Here is a 23,512-nt window from a genome sequence, read left to right on the forward strand (position 1 = left end):
AGCAAATATATCCATCGCCTTGTCCCCTACCCCCTTTCCCTCAAAGGGTTTGTTTGGTTGATAAGAAACTGATAACTCAACAAAATTCACTGTGCCTGTTAATAATTCTTCTATAAAAGCCTCAGATTTTCCCCTGTGGGCTTCAGTCACTTTTAGCATGAAGGGATTCATCCTGACCCTGGTGCTCACCCTCGTGGGTAAGTTGAAGCTTTACCAGCACTGCCGAGCTGTGACAGCCACAGTGATGCTGAGCGAACTGCATCTCCTCAGGGTTTTCAGGGATATTTAGAGCTTCATTTGCTGAAGCCCTTTTATGGCTTCAGCTCTAAACTATTAGATTTCTGTGCCTAAGCTCAGCAGTAGGAGAAAAGCCAAGCAAGCAGCAGCTAGTGAGCAGGGCTGGCACAGCCTTGGTGTCCTGGGGGTATGGGGTGCACCTCATGAGCCCGTTACTGGTTGTTTGCCAACCATTAGCACAATGACTAAATGAATAATACATGAAAAAAAAATCTACAGAGATGGGTTTTTTTTCAAGCATACTTCTCTTTCCTCCCTCACAGGGGGCCAGAAGCAGGACCTCGGTAAGTGGCTCCCTCTGCCAGCCAGCAGCTCCCATGCTGCCTTCCCCTACAGCCTCGCCTTGCCCACTGCTTGCCCCTGTTTATTGGCAGTGACAGCCTCACCTTTCTTTGCTGGGGTGGTTCAAGTAAGATCACAACAGTCATAGCCAAGGAGGTGTTTCTGTTATTTTTTTTCCTAATAGAGCCTGCTTTTCATATGGGCAAGACCTACCTGTATGGCTATGAGAGTGTCATCATGCATGGACTGCCTGACAGAGACTTGGCGATGGCGGGGGTGAGGCTGACAGGCAAGCTGGAGATCAGCCGTGTGTCTCAGAGCAACCACCTTCTCCAGGTAAATCCCCACAGCTATGGGAACCCACCCACCCATCCTCATCATATAGTTACAGATGTTCGTTTCATACCTCCTGGCTGGCAAAACAATTGACAAAAAGATGATGTAGAGCTCAGACATAAGCTCGGGGCCCTTCCCACTGCTGAGATACCCCTGTAAGTCCAATGTCAGTCCAAGTGGTTTTGCTCAGGCAGTGACAAGTCCCCAGTTAGGGCAAAGCTGTGGACATGGGCACTGAGCTCTGCACCCTATATATGCAAGAAGTGATGGGGGAGAGCCGAGGGCACCCCTGAGGGCTTTGCAGCTGTATCCAAAATATTTTGGGTAACTGACAGGGACCTACAGCGAGTGCAACAACCTTCCTCACAGCCTGCTCCTCTGCAGGAGGGAGCCAGAGCTGCTCCGGCTCTGCAACCATCAGTATCTGAGCCCCCTTGATTAAAGGTACCTTAGGTTCACCTCCATGCAAAAATGTGGCAGGCAGCTGCTTTAAAGAAATGTCCTTAAGATAGTTTTAATAAGACAACATTAAGCTTGAATATGAAAACAAGCGTTCAAGCATGAAATATCCATGTTCTTCAACCTGGTCCATAGCCTGAGAAAAGCTCAGCACTGGAATTCAGATATCACGTGAGAAAGACCCACCTGTCTCCTTTATCTTCCTTTTAATATTTTTCACATAGGCCTTAATTCAAATGTGAAGAATTCTGAGGGTAATGCCATTATGATATCAGATCTGGAAGCTCTGTTACTCATCAAAAAGATTAAACCAAATAGCTTAAAATACTGGCATGGCACAGCACGAAAGATCACAGAAAAGGGTTTGAGAAGGCTCCACATGGGGAGAAAGCTGTAAGAGGTGCCCTAACACACCCTAGGAGTTTTCTCAGTCTGTAATCCTGGGCATATACTACAGAAACAGTGTAAAGGAATACCTATTGTCAAACTTTACACAGTACTGCAATTGCAGGCTCTGTGTAACCTCACTGAAGTTGCTACAGCTTTAGCAATTGCAGATCAAATCTTGAGTAGGAATTGAGAAAATGTGATGAGGCAAGACATCTTTGCAGCATTGATTATATATACCTAAAATAGAACAGAGCAGTAAGACACCTTTTTCCTCTGTTATGTACAAGGGTGGGAAGTGTGTGTGCATGTGTGTACGACTAGATGTGTATGTGCATGCAGGCACACACTTCCCACTAGGTAGCAGTCAAGGACTTGTGTGCAAGCTTTACAGCTTGATAAGCTCAAAGGGGTGTCAGCCACTTCCAAAGAATGTGTGAGCTCCTGCACTCACCTCTGCTCCCACATCAGCTGTGCCACAGCTTTGGTGCTCTGGGGTGTGCTGGACCCAGACCAGCAGCCAGAATAGTCCCTGTGTGTTTAGGCAGGCAACTGGGCAATAAGGGCTTGGCTGCCTTGCAGACTGAAGGGAAATCTCACTTGTCATCTGTGGAAAAGGGGTGAGTATCTAGTCGGTACGGATTGCTGGCAGCTGGTGCTTCACCAGACTTGCTGAAGTTTGGAATCCTGTTCACACAATGTTATTTTTCTTGCAAAAGTCCTTCACGGAAGTTTGCATTTTCAAGGAAACTTCTTAGGCCCAGCACAGGAGTCTGAGGTGGAAACTGTTTCCTATGGCATTGGACAAGTGGCTTGTGCCTGGCCATGGATTGGAAGTGCCCAGTTTCCCTATTATAGCACTATTTCAAAGGGATGGTTAACAGTATGATTGTTTTCCTATTTTTGTTCACAGATTCGAGAACCAAAGCTGGAGGAACACAATGGCTTCTGGCCCATGGACCCCTTCATTCCATCTTTGAGGCTCTCAGAAACCATTGCTACATGCCTCAGCCAAGCCTTTAAGTTTGAATACACTGAAGGAAGGGTTGGAAGTATTTTTGCCCCTGAGGACTGTCCCATTCTGTGCACTAACCTAGTGAGAGGGATTCTGAACATGATGCAGATAACCATCAAAAAGTCACAAAATGTGTATGAACTACAGGAGGTTTGTTTTTTCCATTCTGATTTTACTTTTATTCTCATTTTATCATTACAGAGTAAGTTGCCTATACATACATCTCACAGACCCTTTTCTTAGACCTTCTTATTGCTATTTCAAGTGGGAAGTTTACTGTGTTTAATGAATACTTGCAGGCTGGGATTGAAGGCATCTGCCAAACCAGATACATTATCCAGGATGACAGCAAGAGTCACTGGGCCACCATTTCCAAAAGCAAGGACCTGACGAACTGCCAGGAGAAAGCGGTGAAAAATGTGGGAATGTCATACATCCGCCCCTGCCCTACCTGCTCCCCGGTACGAGCAGCAGGGATCCCCGAGCCACTGCTCAACAGGCACACATTGCACCAATGCTCACGGGGAGTTTGGCTTGTCTGTGCTACTAGCCCGTCCCTATTTCTGAGTGAGTCTCTTTGCACTTCTAGAAAGTCAGAAACATCAAGGGCATGGTAATGTTCACTTACAAGATGAAGTATGATGATAGCGGGGTATCATTGATGTCTGCTACCTCTGAGCAGGTGTACCAGATCTCTCCCTTCAATGAACCCAACGCGGCAGCAGTCATGGAGGCAAGGTAAGCACTGGGCATGTCTTTAGGTTATCATAGCAGGAGGAGATGGCTAAAACATATTTACTATTGATTTGTGAGATAACAAGAAAAATCTGCCCTGTGGCTGCAAAGGGTCAAAACATCATACAGCCCTTGGGATGCCCAGTCAGGTGCTCTGCCCTGCTTTTCGGACCACTGAAACATGTGTCCAACCTCTCAGAGACTTTGGCAGACTCTCCTAAAAACTCCTGCAGTAACATAACTTTCCAGATAATCCTGAGCAACGGATAAACAGAGAAGTGCATGATCCATTTGTAGTTGATGCAACAGTCCTGCCCAAGCACCCCTCAGTCTGCTCCAACGCTGTACAAGTCCTTCACACACAGAGTGCCTTTACAGGCTACTGATGCATTTCCCTCTTTCCTTTGAAGACAAGAACTGTCTTTGGTTGGCGTTAAAAGGACTCCTATCAGTGCACCAAAAACTCAGCTGCAAAACCAAGGGAGTCTTCGTTATCATTTCTCAGGAGAACTACTCCAAATGCCAATTCCTCTAATAAGGATTAAAAATCCAGATTTACAGGTATTAGAGGCTTACTTTCACGCACTTTCATTATTTATAAGGTTAACAGGTCATCATATCATTATTTTAGACATGGATATTTCCAACAGTCTGTTTTTCCCACAGTTAACAGAAACGCTGAGGCAATTAGTTCAGAATAATGAGAAAGGAGACACTAAAGAAGCTTCAGCCAAGTTCTTACAAATGGTCCAGCTTTTTCGTGTAGCGACCCTTGATCAAATTGAGTCTTTGTGGCTGCAATTTGTCAACGAACTTTCTTACAGGTAACTATTACCTTCAGCCAGGGATTCTGATCAGAGACATACTGGGCAATGGAAATAATGAATCCTCCTCTCCCTGGCAGGCCCTGGTTCCTAAGCGCCATCTGTGCTGCTGGAGCTACTGACACGTTCAGATTCCTGAAGCAAAAAATTCATGATGAGAAGCTGAACATCTGGGAAGCAGCTGCGACTCTCCCTCTCGCCTTCCATTTCGTTACACCAAACAAGCAAACCCTGGAAGTTGCCTCAGTGAGTACAGAGCATTCTTCCTTTTGTTTCCCCTCTCACTCTTTTTTAAAGGTGAATTCCCAGGATTATAAGAGAAAGATGCAACATATTTTATTCTAAGTTTGTAAAATGCAAGGTATTAACAAAAATGCAAAATGTTTCAGAAAATGGTTCCAAACACTTGTTGCCAAGACTTTTTTAATTATATTTGATGCTTAAACTCAGAGATTCTAAGAAAACTGGTGTTGATTTTTTTGCCAAAAAAAAAAAGGACAAAGTCAAGAAAATAATATCATGTAACCAATATCTGAAGTGCAACCATCATAACTGGGGCAAGTCTATTTAATTTTCTTGCAGCTAAGTGTCTAGTATTTGATTTAGCTTCTGAAAACATTTAGGAAAAGCACTAATGAATTTTATCTGCTTCTCAAGTGAAATTTTTGCTAAATACCAGCTCTAATTACTAGAAACAGTAAAAAATTATACATCTTTCTTCTGCAGACTTTTCTGACCTGTCCCCAAATCCAGAAGGTACTGGTGCATCGGATAATTGTTTACCTGGGATATGGTAGCATGGTAAATAAATACTGTGCTCAGACTTTACTATGTCCAAATCAACTTCTTCAGGTAGGTAACTCTCATTTCTTACTCATAAAAGGTGAAGAAATTTTAAAGATGCCTCTAATTTAGCTCTCACAATGCTGGCAATTAGGTAGCTTGCAGTTTGCATGCCTCACTCTTAGCTGTGATTGCCTGCAAAAATTCAAAGAGAGAATGAAACACCGACCTGGTGCCTTTGAAAGACCAGGTCTTAGCAGTTCAGAATTTCAAACGTAGTTGTAGAGGTCTGGGGTGAAACGGATCCTGTAAACAGCCTGAAACTGCTTAGGTATGACAAAGTGAGGATTAAAGCAAAATAATTATGATTCTATGATTCTACTTTTATATTAGGTAGAATATTCTTAAAAGATGTACTCAAAAGGCAGTAAAGACTGAACATAAGCAAAGCTCTAGATATGTCATAAGTTAGGGTTTCTGAAGAGGCCCTGTTATATAATTGTATATCACCATCAGAAATATTCAGGACATCGTCCTTGGACTATGCAACTCCAGCTCCTTGCTCAGAAGGAGCACAGCCCAGAGATGGCCCGCTAGTGTTTGACATGTGTTTAAATCTTCCAAAAGAGGGGTGAAATAAAGCCAAGCCACTAGAAGGGTAATTTCTCAGAACAGCAAAAGTGTTTAAGTAAACTTGCTATTGCTTTAGGAAGTGAAAAATATGCAAGTGCAATTTGGCCGGGCTGGCAGAGGTGCCCCAGGAAACAGCTGATCCTGGCATCAGCTCAGCACTGCCTTTGAACTTGCAACAGACTCTCTGGTGCAGGCACCCACCTGGGATTACCTCCTACACTCAGGCACAATTCAAAATCGATTACAACCCTGTGTAAGGAGAAAATCAAGCTTGTTTGTATGGTCCATGTTTGGCATTCTGATAGTGATGGTGCAATTTTTCCTGGGAGCAATATAACTCTATTCTGGGGTTTGCAGCAGTAGTTGTTTTGCTTGCTATGGCAATGTATATTTTTATGCACTATTGCAAGATCATTACCTGGTAAGATTAATACAGCCTGCTCTTTTCAGCCACTCCATGACCTTGCTACTGAAGCCACCAGCAAAGCTGATGCCAAAGATATGTCCTTGGCCCTGAAAGCCATCGGCAATGCAGGAGAGCCAGCCAGTATCAAACGCATCCTGAAGTTTTTGCCAACATTTTCTTCGGCTGCAGCTTCATTGCCAAGCAGAATTCATGCTGATGCCGTGTTGGCCTTGAGGAAAATTGCCAGAAAAGACCCTGCAAAAGTAACTGAAATTATTATTTAAACAAATGTCTTAAAGTGTATAGATTGGGTTTGCTTAGTGATTCAGGAATAATAAAACCATCAAGTAATATTAGCAACTCTGGGCAGGTTTCTCAATTACTGGTCTTCCTCTTGCCCACAGTGCAAATTCCTGACATCATCCCATCCTTGCTGATATTCTGGGAAAGAGTTTGCTTGGTCACTGTAACACTGTGCTCATTCCTAATGGCTGGTTCTCCCGGCCCTGTTCACTGTGCATCCAGCAATGTCTTCATTTTCGGTGATAGGTCCCATGCTCAAGTCTCTCTTTAGGGTTCTCTCTTCCATTCATTGCAGAGCACATATGCACTGTTTAGGAAACACTGCTCACTGGGAAGTTATGAGCTACTCACAGGTTGTATCTTCCTCTTCTAGGTAAGGGAGATCACCCTCCAGGTCTTCATGGACAATACACTTGCTCCTAATGTCCGAATGACAGCTTGTGTTGTCCTGTTTGAAACTAAGCCTGCTCTTCCAATGGTAGCAGCTATGGCCAGCTCTCTGCTGACAGAGCCCAGCCTGCAAGTAGCCAGTTTCACATATTCACACATGAAGGTTTTGGCAGTGGGCAGGATCCCACAGCTCTATAAACTGTAAGTAGAGGAAGAAGTACGTTTTTAGCAGCAAATTATGATGTTTTTCTTGCAGTTTTCTAAGTATTTGGTCACAGTCAACTCTCTTCACGTGATTTGAACTCTGTTACTCAGATCTTCTGCTTGCAACATTGCCATTAAACTCCTGAGCCCCAGACTTGACAGGCTGAGCTATCGTTACAGCAAGGTCATTCATGTTGGTGATTACTCCTGTGAGTACCAAGTGCCCTGTGCACTCCTTCTGCTTACGTAGCCCAGTGCCTCTATTGTGTGCTGTGATTTTCATCCAAAATCCAATCATGGGCTGTGAGTTTAGTGCACTTTTGACATATGAAAAGCACAAGGTCATCCTAACATGAAAAATTCCCTGAGAGCGTTTCATGACTCCCAGGTATCTGCTGGGGAAAGTGGTGCCTGCACATGGATTTAGGCATCCCTCCTCAGTCCCTGGGGTTGTGTCAACTTTTCCCTAAAGTTCTCCTCTTGAGGTTGAAAACTTGAGGACCTGTGAGACTGAATTCTGACAGAACCCCTTGTGATCTGCTATGGCATGTACCTGAGGTGGCTGTGCCAGACACCTTGGAGACTTTAACAAAAATCTCTGTTGCTTTTTATCCCTGTGATAGCTGAATATCAAGCTGGTGCCATTTGGAGGTTCTATCTAATGAACAGTCCCAGCACCATGTTTCCATCCGATATAATCACAAAAGTAAGAGGATATTATGCAAATACTGCAACAGATATTATCGAGGTAAGTATTGCATTAAAACAGCCAGCTTTAGACTGTGATGTAGTGTTTAACTCCATTGCTGGCTGTGAGGGCGGATGTGGAAGAGAAAATTTAGATAATTATTATGATTTTACTTAGGCATCTTTTTTTATTTTGGCTTCTTGACACATACATTCATCAATGAACAAATCCAGTATAGACATGAAAACCTAGGAGTAGAGGAAAGCTTATGCAGCAGAATATTTATCTGCCCACCTAAAATCACATGGGATCTAGGGTACTTTGCATAAGTACAGGGAGATAGCAGCTGAAATTAAATTTCAGCCAGCGGTGCAGCCAGGGCAGCACAAAGCTCCATGCAACAGCATTCAGACATTTACTCAGCTTCTTGTGCAAGCTTTGCAACCTGGGCTGAGTTCCACTCTGCCCTAAAATTATCCCCGCTGACTAATTCAAAGCTGACTTGCTCAGCACATCCTCAGCATCTGCAGCCATAGCCTGCAGTCATCTGCCAGGTAGACATGGCCCTATAACGCAATGGCTTCATGAAGCACATCTTTAGCATGGCCTCGGCGAGTGTAACACCAGGTATAATGGTTTTCCTGAGCTCTCCTATACTTGGGCTGCGACACCTGACTCTGTTCCTACAGGTGGCTCTCCGGTCACAAAGCCTAGCCAAGCTTATCAGGAAGCAGAATATTCCCTTTGCTGAGTATGATACATACAAGACACTGAAGGAGCTTGGTAAAACGGTATGTCTTTGCACACCCTTCTGATCTATTTGCAATAGATGACTCCTGCCAGCACCAGAGTTGCATCACCCACCCACCAAGCCATCCCTTTGATGTTTCAGTATGAAAGGAGTTAGTCGTCCTGTTTGGTCATGGAAAGATGTACTTACACTGTACTTTCGCTGTCAACAGATGCCACCTTTTCATTCAACATGTGTCAGCTCTTAATGTACAGTACAAAAGATGATGAAGATGCTGGGAGCCAGAATGTTTTAAAGTGTATGTTAAACACTTTAAGAGTGTTTGCTGTAACACAGTAAGAGCTCTTCTCTTTAAAAATTAATATTGAATAAGATTTTTCTTCATGAGTCCTAGGGTGTCACCTACTATTTACAGCAGCAGAAATTACCAAGCCCCTCCTCATCCTTACATGGGGAAACTTGCTCTGAAATCAGTTATGCAACATAAGATTCACATTGATTCAGACTTGCAAGGTGTCTATTAGTTTTCTGGCTAAGGAACTATGTTTTGCCTCCTTTGGATGGGATCAACTGTTTGCTGACACATTATTATAAGTGACATTTTCTGCTTCATCCCTTTCTCCCCTTCTCTCCTTAACACCACCAGTTTCTAGGATGGAAAGAACTGCCTCCTGAAGACCCTCTGGTGTCTGCTTACATCAAAGTATTGGGCCAAGAGATCGCCTTTGTTGACATTGACAAAGATGCCATTCAACAGATCATGATGGTACTGACAAGTGTGTTGTCTTTTTTATCTGCAATGCCAAATAATTTCCCTTCCATGTCTTGTCTTACCTACTTACCTAAACTAAGTTGTTTTTTTTCTGTTTTCAGCATCTAACTGGATCATCAGACTGGCAGCCAGTGGTAAAAAAAGTTGTGGAAGAGGTGCAGAGAGGCATTTCAGGGCGATGGACCCTGCCAGCAATGGTGGGCGAGCTGCGGCACATTGTCCCCACAGTGGTCGGTTTGCCCCTGGAGCTCGGGCTGTGCGGGGCAGCAGTGGCCCACACTGCGGCTGACGGTGAGCTTGGGACATCAAACCGAGCAGCTTCCCCAAAATAATTGTGGGCCCGATCCATCTGCTGAAATTAAATCCCTCTATAATCTTGAAAAATACCCTTGTAATATGGAAATAATAATGATCAGCTACCTCCAAAGGGTTTGAGAAGTAACTAGCATATTTCACCTGAGACATATTTGTATAACTGTGGTGTGGAGTAGCAACCTTTAAATAGTCATGTAAAGTATTTAAAAATGTAAAAGCACCGCCCATGTGTTAACTACTACACTTATTGAAAACATTGTATCTCCAGCATTGTTGTTTCTGGTGCACCCTCACCTTGAGTACTGTGAGCAGTTTTCAGCACCAAAATATAAAAAAGACATTAAGCTATTAGGGACCATCCAAAGGAGGGCCACGAGGATGGTGAAGGGCCCAGAGGGGGAGTTGTATGAGGAGCAGCTGAGGTCACTTGGTCTGTGCAGCCTGGAAAAGAAGAGACTGAGGGGAGACCTCATTGTGGTCTCCAAAATCCTCACAAGGGGAAGCTGAGGGGCAGGTACTGATCTCTTCACCCTCATGATCCTCAACAGGACTCGAGGAAACAACATGAAGCTGAGTCAGGGGAGGTTTAGGTTGGATATCAGGAAAAGGTTTCTCACCTGGAGGGTTATCAGTTGCTGAACAGGTTCCCCAGGGAAATGGTCACAGACCCAGGCCTGCCTGAGTTCAAGAAGCATTTGGACAATGCTGTCAGGCACATGGTGTGATTTTTGGGGTGTCCTGTGCAGGGCCAGGAGTTGGACTTGATCCTGACAGGTCCCTTCCAACTCAGCATATTCTATGATTTTATGATTCTCTGTTCATATAATTCCTGTCTGTCTTTTGCAGTGGATATACAGATGTCACCACCATTATCTGACAATTTTAGACCTACACAGTTGCTGGAAACCAAGATGGATATTCATGCCGACATCAGGCCAAAGTAAAAATTACATATATTTTCACATACACGCACGAGCATTTATATTTATATTTGAAGTACATATGTGATCACATGCTATTATAGAGGGGTCCTATTTGTCCCAGATTTGGGACAGCTGTGCTAGTCCAGAACAGTTAAGTAGTGAGAAAGCAACACAACCCCCTGATGCTTTACAACCCTGCAAATGTAGCAGCATGCATTGTATCCCACAGGATACTGTGCTGTTCTGCCATTGCTAAAAATACGTTTTCACCTGTTCAGTGACTAAAGATGCTAAGCTGTAAAAATATATTTGCTTGCGTATGAGCAGTTTTTTAGAATTTCAGCATAGAATTGCATCACCCCATGGCACAAGCCAGAAGGATTTCAGGGGAAAAAGGGAAATTCTTCTGGATCTACAAAAGCAACAGTACTAATAGTGATAATATTAATAATGATAATAATAGTAGTGATAATAATAAAAAAATAGGCACAATCTGAAGCTACAAGATTCTGGCATTATCTTGTTCTCAAGTAACATATCAGTGACAATGCAGTCAGAGGGTCCCTGTTAGCTTTGTTATTCTGATAAACCCCTCCACCTTTTCCAGTGGCACTTGAGGTTTTTTCTTACCCTGTTGTGATAAATCTCTTCATCCATCAGTAGTGGCTCTTACAATAAACAGAACAGCATGAAAATGTAATTTTGCATTTCAAAGTTAAATATGTGCATATTAATCTGTAATTATGTCTGGTTTTATTTCCACTCTTTCAGGGCATATTTTCAAATGATTGCAATGATGGGGATTAATACCCAGTACTTTCAGAGTGGTCTTGAATTTCATGCAGAGTTCAGTGCCAACACTACAATGAAATTTGATGCCAGGATAAATATGAAAGAGAAAAATTTGAAGATTGAAACCCTTCCCTGCCATCAGGAAGCTGAGCTTGCAGCTGTGAGGTACAGAAGAGCTTGCTGCATTTGATTTGCTCTGTCTTACTGATTGTGAGCTCCCTGTTGTAAAATCACAAGCATACAACTCCTTGTTAAGGTTTGCCATACCTTGGCAGCCACATAAAGCTTAGTACTGTCTTTCTTGCACCAGTAAAGATGGGCTAGCAAAGTCAGAAGGTGTTACTTGTGTGCCATTTATCCGCAGGAGTGAAGTTTATGCTATTTCAAGGAACATGCAGGAAGCAGATTCCGAAAAAAAATCCCAGCTTCTCCCAAAAGGAGAAGTGCCAGGAACCTCTGACCAGCCATTTCAGCCACCAGAAAGATCTTCAAGACCTGGTAGCTGGAAGGTAAGGAGGCATCTCACTATCTGTATTGCAGACAGGCAGAGAACAGGCAGCTCCTCAGAAGGACTGGGCACACCTAACACAGGAGCTGGCTAACCAGATCACAGGCACAGGAATGGTGAGATTCAACAGTGGACTGACATTTCCCAAATCAAGTCTAAGACCCAATGGGTTCGAGACATGATCATTCACAGTCCACTCACTCTCCTCATTGCATGCAGACAGGGCTGCTTTGACAGCATGTGTTCCTCTTTCTTTACAGTCATGTGGAGGGTGTGTGAAATTCATATCCTTTGTATAATATCGCTTTTTTTCTGAGTCAGAGCAATGTGAAAAATATGATTCTTGGGCAGGATATAGATTTTTCTTCCCAAATCCTGAGATAATCCCTGCAGTGGATTGCAGAAGCACATTCTCTTGTGTACTCTTCAGCTTCTGAGGCTGGCATGGGAAGGCTACGCTGACTTGCAACAGGAAGGCTAGAAGCCTGAAACAGGTACAGAGAGGCAGCCCCTCCAAAGAACCCTGCAGGTTCTCATTGGGAAATGTGTCTGTGAAACGCTGCTGGGAAAAGGGTGGGCAGGAGAGCTGTCCTCTTCCACAGAGCACTTTGCAGGAAATCTTACTGCTTTGAGTGCTTGGACCTCTAATTTTATGCAGTCCTTCTGTACTTAAGCAGAACCGTCATTATTTTCTTCGTGAACTGACGGAAAGATTTTAAGAACTGGGACAATTTTTTTTGGTTGGAAAATAACTTTATCTGCCATATTTTTGTTTAATGTAGCAAAGCAGTATTCCTAGTGTGATATCCAAAGGATACCAGCAAGGTTCAGAAGAGGCACATCACCACAGTGCAGGAAGATTTTACACACGCATGTTCTGTAAAAAATTTGAAAGTTTGGGATGTTCTACTTGCCTCAGCCTGAAGTCACAAAATTCTGCATTCTTAAGAAATACTTATCTGCACAAATTGGTTGGAGAACTTGATGCCAAAATAACTTTGAAGCCAGGTACAGTCATAACAAGATTTTCTGTCAATCACCGTGAACAATGCTCAAGCACTGCAATCCTGCAACATAAATGTTTTGACTTTAGTTCATACAGATGCTGATATTGACAAAATAGAGCTGGAGATTCAAGCAGGATCCAAAGCAGCATCAAAAATAATTGATGTAGCAAGCTCAGGGTCGAAGGAAGAGACATCTCCATATGAGGACATTAAAGCTAAACTGAAGAAGATTCTAGGCATTGAAAATGTGTTCACGGTAAGAGACTTTGAGCATCAGAGAAGGAAATATTTCCTATGAAAAAAGCCAAGGGTTTCCACTGTGGAAAAAATGGCCCAAGGAAAGCAAGGATTTGGGCTGGGAGGAATGGGTGTAGGTGAGCTTTGGTACAGCTCCTGCAGTGTGTGGGGACAGGAAGTTCTACTTCCTTGATAGCCTGCAGTGAGTAACTTCTCTGGCAGCCAGAGAAATGTTACAAAACAAACTATAAATTCATAATGCTTTCAACTGTTTTTGAAGGCCTCAAATAAAACACGTCGCCGCACAAAACGGATTAACAGAGATTACAAGACTGCAGATACAGGCCTCTGGGCAGAGCCCAGTGCACCCCACCTCTCCAGTTCATCCTCTTCTGCTGCTGCTTCCTCTGCTGATGGCAAGGAGCCTGGAAATGATCACAAGAAAGATGAAATAAGGCAATCTGGGAAGAAGCATGGCAACAAGAACAGCAGCAGGAGCAGCAGTGGCAGGAGAAGTGGTAGCAGCAGTGTCAGCTCCGTTAGCAGTAAAGTATGCAGCAGCAGCCAAGAAGACCACTCTGGGGACAGGGACTGCAGTGGGCACAGTGAATATTCCAAACAACAGGTAATTCATCCTGGCTGGAACTTTTTATGCTTCTTGTAGTGATTTTTTTTGTAAATCAGGAAATTGTGCTCATAGAGCATGAATCAAAGAAAGAGGAATTCTGGTTCTTTGAACCACTTCAGTGTAAAAGATTTTAAAAAATTAATTTTGTTTCACTTTTTTCCATCCTCAATATTAAATTTTTAATGCATTTATCAAAAGTTAGCTCTTCGTTTTCTCTTAGGTCTTCTTACATACTATTTTCACAGGTAACCCTCCCTGTTTACCAGTTTTGGTTTAAGCCAGCAGATGAACAGGTACATTTATTGCATGTAGTGGGAGCAGGGTCTACAACTTTGCTGCAATTAGACCCTAGTTCTCTGAGAATAAAAATATGATAAATTGATTCTGCAACAACTTCCAGTGGTAGGCAACCTGCTTCAAGGTGATTCTCTGCTTTTGCAGGGCCCAGGAAGGGAAATCCTGAACAGCAGCATCAGCTCTTCCTCTTCTTCAGCAGCTAGTGCTGAAGGCATCTCTAGAACCATGTCTCAGGTGAGTGCCTTAACCTGCACGAAATCAAAACAACTACCTTGCATTTCCAGTTATTATTATAACAGAACAGGAAAAATATGGTGATTTAGCATATTAGGTGTATAAAAAGAAACTGAACGCTTCTTGTTTCCTAAAGGTGAGCACATTGGATAATCATTGAATGTTTTTTTAATATGCACTCAAGGCTACATTTTTTTAATGAAACTGCAATGTGTTGCTGCATATGTTGAAATTTGTGTTACTCAGTAAATAATTCACTGTAACAATGAGAACACTTTAGAAGTGCTGACCTGCTTGATTAGAAACTGGTTTCAGGTATATTTTTCTTGTATATCTTTTTGTAAAAGTTCAGGAGGTGACTCTGCCACTTTTTTATTTATTAGGTCTTCATTGCAGAGTCCTTCTGTTCATGTTAGCAGGACCGTAAAAGGCCTTTGAAAAGACCTTGACTTTGCAGCAAGGCTCCAACTCTGAGAGCAATCCAGGTGTTTATTTGGGAATGCCTGCATGGTACATAGTTAATGGTACCTAGTCCTTCTGTAAGAACTGATGGAATCTGGAGCAGATTTCAACAAAGAAAAATTTCACATATTTCAGACAATGACCTACCTGCCTATAAAACAGAAGCCTTTCTTTGCTGAGGCAACCCTTCTGCACCAGCAGCTCCCAGTTGTTAGTGGAAGTAGCTTGTGGAAAAAAGGCCATCAGATCTACCTTCTCCCCAGCTTCTCCCCAGCTTAAATTCCCCTCTCTTGTCCTTCTTTTTACCACTACTTCCCTGAACGGTTTCTCAGCCACCGCCTTGTTCTTTTCCCATTTCTCTCTAAGCCCTCTCCAGCTCTGTCTCACCTAATCCTTTTGTGTGTCTCTGTCACTCCAACCTGGTAGCTCAGGGAGGACCTGCTGCCCCACAGTTAATTCCACCTGCAGCTCCCCCATGGCCAGGCGAGGGCTCCGTCCCCACAGCTGGGTAGGACATTCACAGCTGGAGCAGGTGCTACTGCTGGGAACAAGGGTCCAACGTCGAACGGGGCCACGCGCTGCTCCTCCTGCAAGTACCACACTTTGGACTGCACTGAACAGATCCCTCTGACAAAACAAATTATCATGGTTTTAAACAAGTGGTTAAGCTAATTTTATCAAAAAGACTACTAGTGAAACTATAGGTTGGTAAGAGAGCAATGCTGAGCTGGGGAACATTGGTTCTTTATATAGTACCATACTTCTTTTTGTTACACTGAAATTACTTTAGAAAAAAAATTCCCAAAGTGTTTTACTTACAGAGGTCATGAGAGCTCTCTCTCAAAAGACTGTGGCAAAACCACATATGAACTGAGTAGACTGAGTAATGATCTATGATGCTGTCCCATACTTCACATAAAAAGGCTTTTGAAATGAAACTTTTCCTTAGCAAATACTTTTTAACTGTGATTTTAGTATAGTAATACTAATGCTTTGTTTATGTCTTTGGCCTCTGTTTCCTCTCTACTGACTGAAGCCTAAATTCTTGGGAGACAGCAAGCCACCGATACTGGCTGCGGTCCTTCGTGCCATCCACAAAAATGAGCAGCCAACAGGATTGCAGCTTGTCCTGTACGCTGATACACAACCTTGGAGGTCAAGAATACAGGTGTTTGTTTCAAGCATCACAAGACCAAGCAGATGGAAACTCTGTGCTGATGCTTCAGTGATAAATTACCAAAAAATATCAGTAAGTTTAAAACAGTGATCAGCTCAAACATAAAAGAAACCTAATGATCTTACTATGTTTTATGCAAAAATATGTATATTCCCCTCTACCAGGGTTCTCTTAAATGGGGTAAAGATTGCCAGGACTACCAGATTGCTACTCAGATTGCAACAGGGCAATTTGCTGCTTATCCAGCTATGCAGATGAAGCTGGAGTGGCTAACAGTACCTTCAATAATCCGAACAACTGCAAGATGGTGAGATTTTACTTTAGTTTTTGAAAAATTCACATGTCAATGCTCCAAATAATTACAGCTTCAGTTCTGCAATTTTCAAGCTGGAAAAATTCCCCTTAATCAAATCAGTAGGATAGTAAAAAATCAGATTACATATGTCTGGTTTTTCTGTGTATTCATTCCCCCAAAGCATAGCGCATTTTAGTTTGCAGGAAAACCACTTGGGATGATGGGATTCACCTAACCTATTACAGACTTTTAATTTAAAGTGCCTGAATTAGGAGATTGGTCTCCTGATGCTTCCTAATTGATGGAGGCTTAGAGCAGAAGCCTAACCTTGGTTCTCTGAAGGGGTCAGCCTCTTACTGACTGTACAGGGAGACTAATTTCCTAATGTAGGCACCTGGCCTCTGGCTTCTGAAGCAGGTGATATAAATATTCCTATAAGGCTTATGCACACTAAATAGCAAATATTATATGACATTTACTGGAAAAAAACTGTACGTTTTCAGTACATATATATGTCTCCATATACATATAGTGTTTGTTGTATTCACACATTCTTTGGATTCATACATGCGTTTGCCTGCAATAACATATAGATCCATACTGAAGCTTAATTTTTTTCTTAGTGCTACTGAAATACAGACATGTACAGCAACTCAGTAAACTAAATACGCATTTCACATTACAGGCATACAAGTAATTTTGTTAACAAATGTCTACTGAGGAGGTTAACTTTTTATACTATATTGAATTACTTGAAGTGTTATCTGCCCTTATTAGAGGAGATGAAACTACTCAATTGACTACCCTGGAGCAAAGCCTTAGAACTTACCTTTTTTCTGCTCTGAGACTATGCCTTTTTAGAAAGGAATATTTTCTGTATTTCCACTTTTGAGTCCCAAGCCTGTAAGGAAACCCAATCGTAGAGATCCCTCCATCAGGTTGTTGACAGTCTTAGTAGACTAAGGATCCTTGCTTAAAGTTATCACTGCAGGACTGACAGACTAATATTAAATACTAATTTAATATTTTTAGCATGTTAATATTTAATTTTTATGTAATTGGTGTCTATTTTTAATTCTGAATGTGTTTAAAACAAGTTTGCCATACTTTGCTTTTCATATCACTCTACCCTCCAGTCTCTCGAGATCTTATTCACCCACTAACAAATAAATTTTCCTGCCCCTCCTTTTATACACAACATCAGGTATCACCAAACCCTGACACAAAACACGTCCAACACAGAATACATATTGCTTTATGAGGTTATATTAATGTGAACAAATAATAACCACTTTTTTCAAAGATAGATTATTGTTTTAATCACTTCCTTTTTTTTCAGGTTCTACTCATTTCTTCCAGGAGCTGCATATGTGCTTGGGTATTCCCTAAGGCAACAACTTGGTCCCTCTCACCAGGCAACCTTGGTTATGGCTTTGACATCTCCGAGAACCTGTGATGTTGTTTTTAAGTTACCAGAGGTGACTATTTTCCACTATCTTTTATCCTGGAGCCATCAGTACTTATGAAATGGATGGTTAATAATTTTTTTAACCAGTCGATTTTTTAAAAAAAATTATTAAACTATTAAGAAGCTGCCATCACAAGACATTATATTCACGCAATTGGTTTTGCTATGAAAATATCTTGCAACATATTTCTCTTTCTCATGTAGCATGCAAGCATATGAAATAAGAAACAAGTTACAAAAACAACCATCACGATTGACAGTACATTAACAATAACATTAAAAAGACCGCTCCCCCCAAATCTTCAGAAAGATGATAGGTTTTATTGTGTCCTGGAAAGATAGTAAAACCAGGCTGTAGAGAAGCATGATGGCCAAATAACAGTGCCTGATGCATAGGCAAAGAGAGGGTGTGCATCTCAGGTAAGCCAACTATTCAGATTGTGAGAAAATGAGGTGTACAGCTACCAAAAAGCTGCAAATTGGTGACTCTTCAAATTCATTCATAGCACTGCTGTTCTATAGGTTGAAGATGTGTTACACTCTAGAATATTTCATGTGGTAGACAGAGGACTTGAATTCTTTTTCTGGCCTAAATTCAGATGTTAATTTAGATTTCAGTCTGTACAGTCCCCTTGGAACATTAGAGGAAAATGCTATCTCATCTCTACACTGTACTTTGCATTTGCATTCGTGTTTGTTTTCTGACTGATTTTCAGCTCACAATTTACAACAGAGCCATCAGGCTTCCCCTGCCATTCCCTTCACGTCCAGGTACACCAGTTTCAACACTACCATCCTCTGACTGGAATGTCTTTTCCCAAGCAACACTTTCACTCATTGAAAGTTTTAAAGGTCAGTAAGCAACTATCTGCACAGGCATTGATTGGCTTTGCAGATTTTGTAAACACGATTTGTACTTCTGCTGTAACTTGAAATTATTTTACAATCACTTAAAAAATCAGTTGGACTTCAGACAGAAATAAAGCATCCATATGAATATCTGTGAGGCTGCAAAGATGTAAAGAAAAGGAGACTTAGGAAGATTAGACATTCAGTTCCAAGCCAAATAGTGATTCCAAATACATCCATTTACAAATGCACCTGTTTCCATTTCACTGCAGAGACTGTTCATGAAGAAAAAACATTACAAAATTTGTGAGACGGACATTAAAGTGACCTCTGATTTGGGGTGCTCTGTTTGACTAGCACTGTTATGTAAAAGCTAAAACAGCTTCAAAATTATACCCATTAATTTCAAATCCTGCACTTTGATTACGAAGGGATTATTGTTTGACTAATGCTGTATTAAGAGCTAATCACATTATATTTACTTAGGGTAAATTTTAAATAGAAAAGCTTTATGTAGTCCTGTAATAAAGACATCTTGCTTGGAATCAGTGGGGTAATATCGTACCATGGTTACTGAATGGTGTCCCTGTTCACAGCAGGGAAGTTGGAACTAGATAATCTTTTAAGGTCCCTTCCAGCACAAGTCATTCTATGATTCTATGATATTTCTTTGGAAAACACCAAAACTAATCTGTATTAATTAAAATTGTTGTAAAATAATTTCTAATGTGGTAGGATTAGAGCTGGTAGGATTTCCAGCAAAATACCATGACAGTGAAAAAGCGAAAAGTGTAGTGTGGTATTTTTGTCTCCCCTCCTTCTAACTATTTCTAATCCTGATTATGACCCAATAAAGGTATCAGCACTTTAGTGAACTTTCTCTAATGTTAATGATATGTGAGTTGTTATCAACATTTGAGAAATTCTTTTGACTACAACAAAGTTAGAAAAGCCAAAAGAGAGTTGCACCAGTACCAGCTGTGAGCATAATTTATCTCAGACAGTGATTGAACCATGAGTGGGTTGTGCTGCTGCTTGGGGATGAGCAAAGTTTTACTTTTGTATTACTACAAATCTAATAGTTGATCTTACAGAATCAATTCACTTCTGTGTGGGAATGGGTAGAACCAAAAAATGGTCTTTTTTTTTTTTAATCAATTCATATTAAATTTAAAATAGAATACCTGCCTTATATAAATTATAGAAGGCTTACTTTTTACTGGATTTTTTTTCAGCTCACTGTTCAGTTTTCCAAAATACGATCACAACCTTCAATGGTGTTGAATTTAACTATTCAATGCCTGCAAATTGCTACCATGTCTTGGTGCAGGACTGTAGTCCAGAGCTTAAATTCCTGGTGATGATGAAAAGACTTGAAGAGTCTGCTGACCTTACAGCAATAAATGTCAGACTCGCCAGCCAGTAAGTAATTGCAAACTTAATAAAAAACAGATGTCAAGCTTGATGTGCTATAAACATGGAGATCAAATTTGTAGGGCAGATTGGCACTAGCACAAGACTCATGCAAAAATTACTGGTGTCAATGCAAAGGTATCGAATAGTGTCAACTGGGATTTGGGACTTTGTCTTTTAAAAGTGCTTCTGAATATATCTGAGGTTCACAGTAACCTACAGTCTTTACTGCCCCAAATTCTTCATTAATTTGTTAGATTTAACCATCTCATTTCAGTTCTTAGTGACTAAGTAGACACATAAACTATAAATACAAAAGGGACTATAGCAGTCATTTAGTCTGGCCTTTTACTCTAAGCTAATAATTAGAACAAATTAGGATCCATACTCATTTCAGCAGAGTTGTTGAGAGGTGGACATAACTAAAAAGGGTATTACTTATCCCAGATCAGAGGCACTCTCTTAGGTCACCCCTTGATTGGTGCATAATGTTTTAATCTATTTGAAATTACTTTAAGACACACTTTGTTTCATCCTCGAGCAATTACCTTTAAATTGTATGGGATTATGCATACCAAAATCATTGTAAGAAGTGTTCTTCAAAGTGCATAAATAGACTTTGATCTACAAGGTTTCATTTTAAGTTATTATTAATTTCTGAAAATTGTGTGCCTAACTGTGCCATAATGTTAGAGAAACAAACTAGTATTCCCTGCATCTGTTTTATGAAAAACACAAGGGTGCTTGTTTTATAGACTGTATCTTTTGTGATAAAGACATTCCTCGTCACTGAACCATTCCTGATCTTTTCACACAACTGTTTGGATGAGCTTTTGATGTGCTTGAGCTTCATATTTCTTCATTAGAGCAAACACTGCTCTGAAGAAAATACTACAATACACAGACTCTTCAGGCTGCAAGAGACCCCCCCCCCAAGGGAATCCAATCTTCCTTTGAAATGTAAAGCACCTTCAATTTATGCAAATGTAATAGCAATTACTGTTCTGCAACAAAGGTCCTGTATCCTGGTGTCTTCCTGCCTGTACCCTGGTCACCAGCAGACACTCAGAGACGAGTAAAGCCAGGGAAAGGTGTGCTGTGAGCACTCTTCCTGGCGTTCTTTGCAGGGTGCTCTCAATCTTCTTCCTAAAGGGTAGCAGGTGATTCATGCCAGAATGATGTGAGCATACTGCAGTGATGTTTCTACCAGCATGGGAAACTGTGAGCTTAGTTGGGCAAAGGAGAAGCACTTGTTTACACTAATTTCCTTTATTTAAAGTGAGGTTGACATGTATGTTTCCAATGGACTCATCCATTTGAAGATTAATGGTGTCCAAGCCCCAAGAGATGTTCCATACACATCTAATTCTGGTAAGAGCCCCATTTTTATATTTTGTTTAATCTTTTCTGGTCTTTTGAATAAGAAGAGGACAGGATCCTGCAAACACCTCTCAAGATAAAGATCGTCTTAATTTGAGAAGTAATTAGATGATTTTAACATACCTTCATGCAAGCTTTCATATGGGATGGCAAGAAAGATGAGCAAAGAAAGAGATGCTGATCCTGTGCATCTTTGCACAAACCAAAAAATGCAGGCCTGTGGGATGTTTTGCTGATCCCAGAGACGCACAGAACAAGCACCTAGATGTCCCTTGTCACAGCCACTCTTGTCACTGGGCTTCTGCTTGTTCCAAGGCAGAGAGCAGTAGTCTTTCTCATTCCCCCCATCTATTTCAAGATACATCAGAGCCTGCATTATGTCCCCAGGAACTTAACAAACAGTTCAAGTTGGGCCCTAAAAGAGTAACTTCATTTTAGAAGGAATCTTATTTTCCTTTTTTGTTGCAGATGCAAGCATACTGATCAGCAGTGAAGAGGAAGGATTGGCACTAAAAGCCCCAGATTATGGCATAGATAAACTATATTATGATGGGCACAGACTTAAGGTAATTTTTGAAATTATTTTCAGTGATTTTATTTTTAGAAGAAAAAAATTTATGTGCACTTTTATTCCACAAAGATTCAGGTTGCTTTCTGGATGGCTGGAAAAACATGTGGCATTTGTGGAAAATATGATGCTGAAAAGGAAAGAGAATATCAAATGCCCAGTGGATATTTAGCTAAGGATGCAGTGAGTTTTGGTCAGTCTTGGATCATCTCAGAAGACTTGTGTGCTGGAGGTACTAAGATTCTAACATATGTTAATGTCATTGTCTTCAACTAGTTAAGTAGTCACATGAATAGGTGATTTATATTAATTGTAGCACAATCATCTCATTTTTTGCTATTTCTATGATTAGTGGCCCCAGACTGAAAAAAAAAAAAAGAAATAAACCCTTTTTTTCCCAAGTTTAGTAGTTCACTGCAAGTTCTGGGTTTGTTGTATTTTTCTATCAACTTATACACTGTGTAGTTACCTGAAGTTTGTGTGTTCGACTTAAAACTTCCTAAGATGCTAACTTAGTATGGAAAGCAGCCAGTTTGACTGTTGACAGTGCAGAACAGAAATAGATATATGGATGTCTAAGAGCCACTACTGCCCCAAAATGAAGTGCTGTCATAGTTTGGGTAAGTCGAACGTCAGTTGGCCAAGGTTTCCAAATGTATCTTTTTGGATTTGGACATCTGTCTCCCACCTAGATCCTATCTGTGGCAAGCCTCTTTTCTTGCAACCGTGCCCTATATGCCTCATTTTCTCACAGCCTAAGCCTTTGACAGAAGATTGACTTCAATCACATTAGCTTCACGTAGTTTGTGTCACTTTATTCATCCACTGGTCTTAGTTGTTGCTAATTTTACAAAATTAAGTCCACAAAGGTACTTATCTAAACTCTGTAGGTGCTTCATGAGAACTTATGTTTTGTAGCTTGCAAGCTGCAGCGCAAATTTGTCAAAATTGAGAAGGCAGTTGGATTTGAGAAGATGGCAGCAAAATGCTTCTCTGTGGAGCCAGTTCTTCGCTGCATGGAAGGCTGTTCAGCAACCGGGACTGTTCCCGTCTCCGTGGGTTTCCACTGTGTACCAGCCGGTGAGTCTGCTGTAAGCAACACATCCAGAACGCGCGGCCGTGAGACTGTGAAAAACCGTGAGGTTCACCGCACTAACACAGGAGTACATCGATGTATAACCAAACCCCCGGCCTAACTTCTTCTTCCTCCTTTCTCGTTTACAGACTCTGCTCCCAGCCTGGAAAGGCAGCTTAGGCTGGGCCAGAAATCCGAGGACGCGGTGAGCTCGGTGCCTGCTCACACAGCCTGTTCCTGCCAGCACCGGCCGTGCCCGGCCTCAGCCCCCGCACTGACCCGCTCCTGAGGGGGGTCGTGTCGGCCCGGCCGCCCGCGAGCACGGCTAGCTCAGGCGGCCGGGGAGCGGCCCCGTCCCCTGCGGGACATCGCTGTGCTCTGGTTCTTCTCGAGTTCTTGAAAACAACCCGGGACACGGCTGGCCGCGTGTGAACTTTCAATAAAGAGTTGCTCTGCAAACGCGCTAGCCCGAAATCTTTTCCTCCCCACACACGCGGCTCGCTGGGGACGGGCCCCGCCCCCGGACACAGCACCGGCCCCGCCCCAGGTTCCTCCCGCCCCTCGCCGGGGACGCGGAGGCTCCTCCCCGGGGGCCGGAGCTGCGCGGCCGGGCCGGGCC

At 42.0% G+C, this 23,512-nt stretch overlaps 1 protein-coding gene across 1 annotated transcript; it reads left to right on the plus strand.

Annotated features, from left to right (window-relative positions):
* The first annotated feature begins 151 nt into the window (after nucleotides 1-151).
* On the plus strand, nucleotides 152-23,506 carry LOC113949846 (vitellogenin-2-like). The gene is made up of 35 exons (XM_027648894.1): nucleotides 152-197; nucleotides 561-581; nucleotides 764-915; nucleotides 2,675-2,926; nucleotides 3,076-3,237; nucleotides 3,366-3,514; nucleotides 3,922-4,072; nucleotides 4,178-4,335; nucleotides 4,416-4,581; nucleotides 5,062-5,187; nucleotides 6,202-6,420; nucleotides 6,834-7,051; nucleotides 7,166-7,263; nucleotides 7,678-7,802; nucleotides 8,432-8,533; nucleotides 9,140-9,259; nucleotides 9,367-9,556; nucleotides 10,427-10,520; nucleotides 11,275-11,460; nucleotides 11,660-11,804; nucleotides 12,586-12,811; nucleotides 12,897-13,066; nucleotides 13,328-13,672; nucleotides 13,921-13,968; nucleotides 14,117-14,206; nucleotides 15,705-15,917; nucleotides 16,010-16,152; nucleotides 17,480-17,618; nucleotides 18,325-18,460; nucleotides 19,693-19,879; nucleotides 21,150-21,241; nucleotides 21,719-21,816; nucleotides 21,891-22,050; nucleotides 22,737-22,898; nucleotides 23,043-23,506. Exons 1-35 carry the CDS (start codon nucleotides 158-160, stop codon nucleotides 23,180-23,182), a joined length of 5,223 nt encoding a protein of 1,740 aa, XP_027504695.1. The 5' UTR covers nucleotides 152-157; the 3' UTR covers nucleotides 23,183-23,506.
* The last annotated feature ends 6 nt before the right edge of the window (nucleotides 23,507-23,512 follow it).

Source organism: Corapipo altera, unplaced genomic scaffold (assembly GCF_003945725.1).
Source record: "Corapipo altera isolate COAL_440 unplaced genomic scaffold, ASM394572v1 112, whole genome shotgun sequence".
NCBI classification, from domain to species: Eukaryota; Metazoa; Chordata; class Aves; order Passeriformes; family Pipridae; genus Corapipo; species Corapipo altera.

Coding starts and splice junctions, on each gene's coding strand:
- LOC113949846 (XM_027648894.1), top strand. CDS start 158: ATGAAGGGATTCATCCTGACCCTGGTGCTCACCCTCGTGG. Junction 3,238..3,365: donor CCTGCCCTACCTGCTCCCCG/GTACGAGCAGCA, acceptor TTGCACTTCTAG/AAAGTCAGAAACATCAAGGG. Junction 9,557..10,426: donor GGCCCACACTGCGGCTGACG/GTGAGCTTGGGA, acceptor TGTCTTTTGCAG/TGGATATACAGATGTCACCA.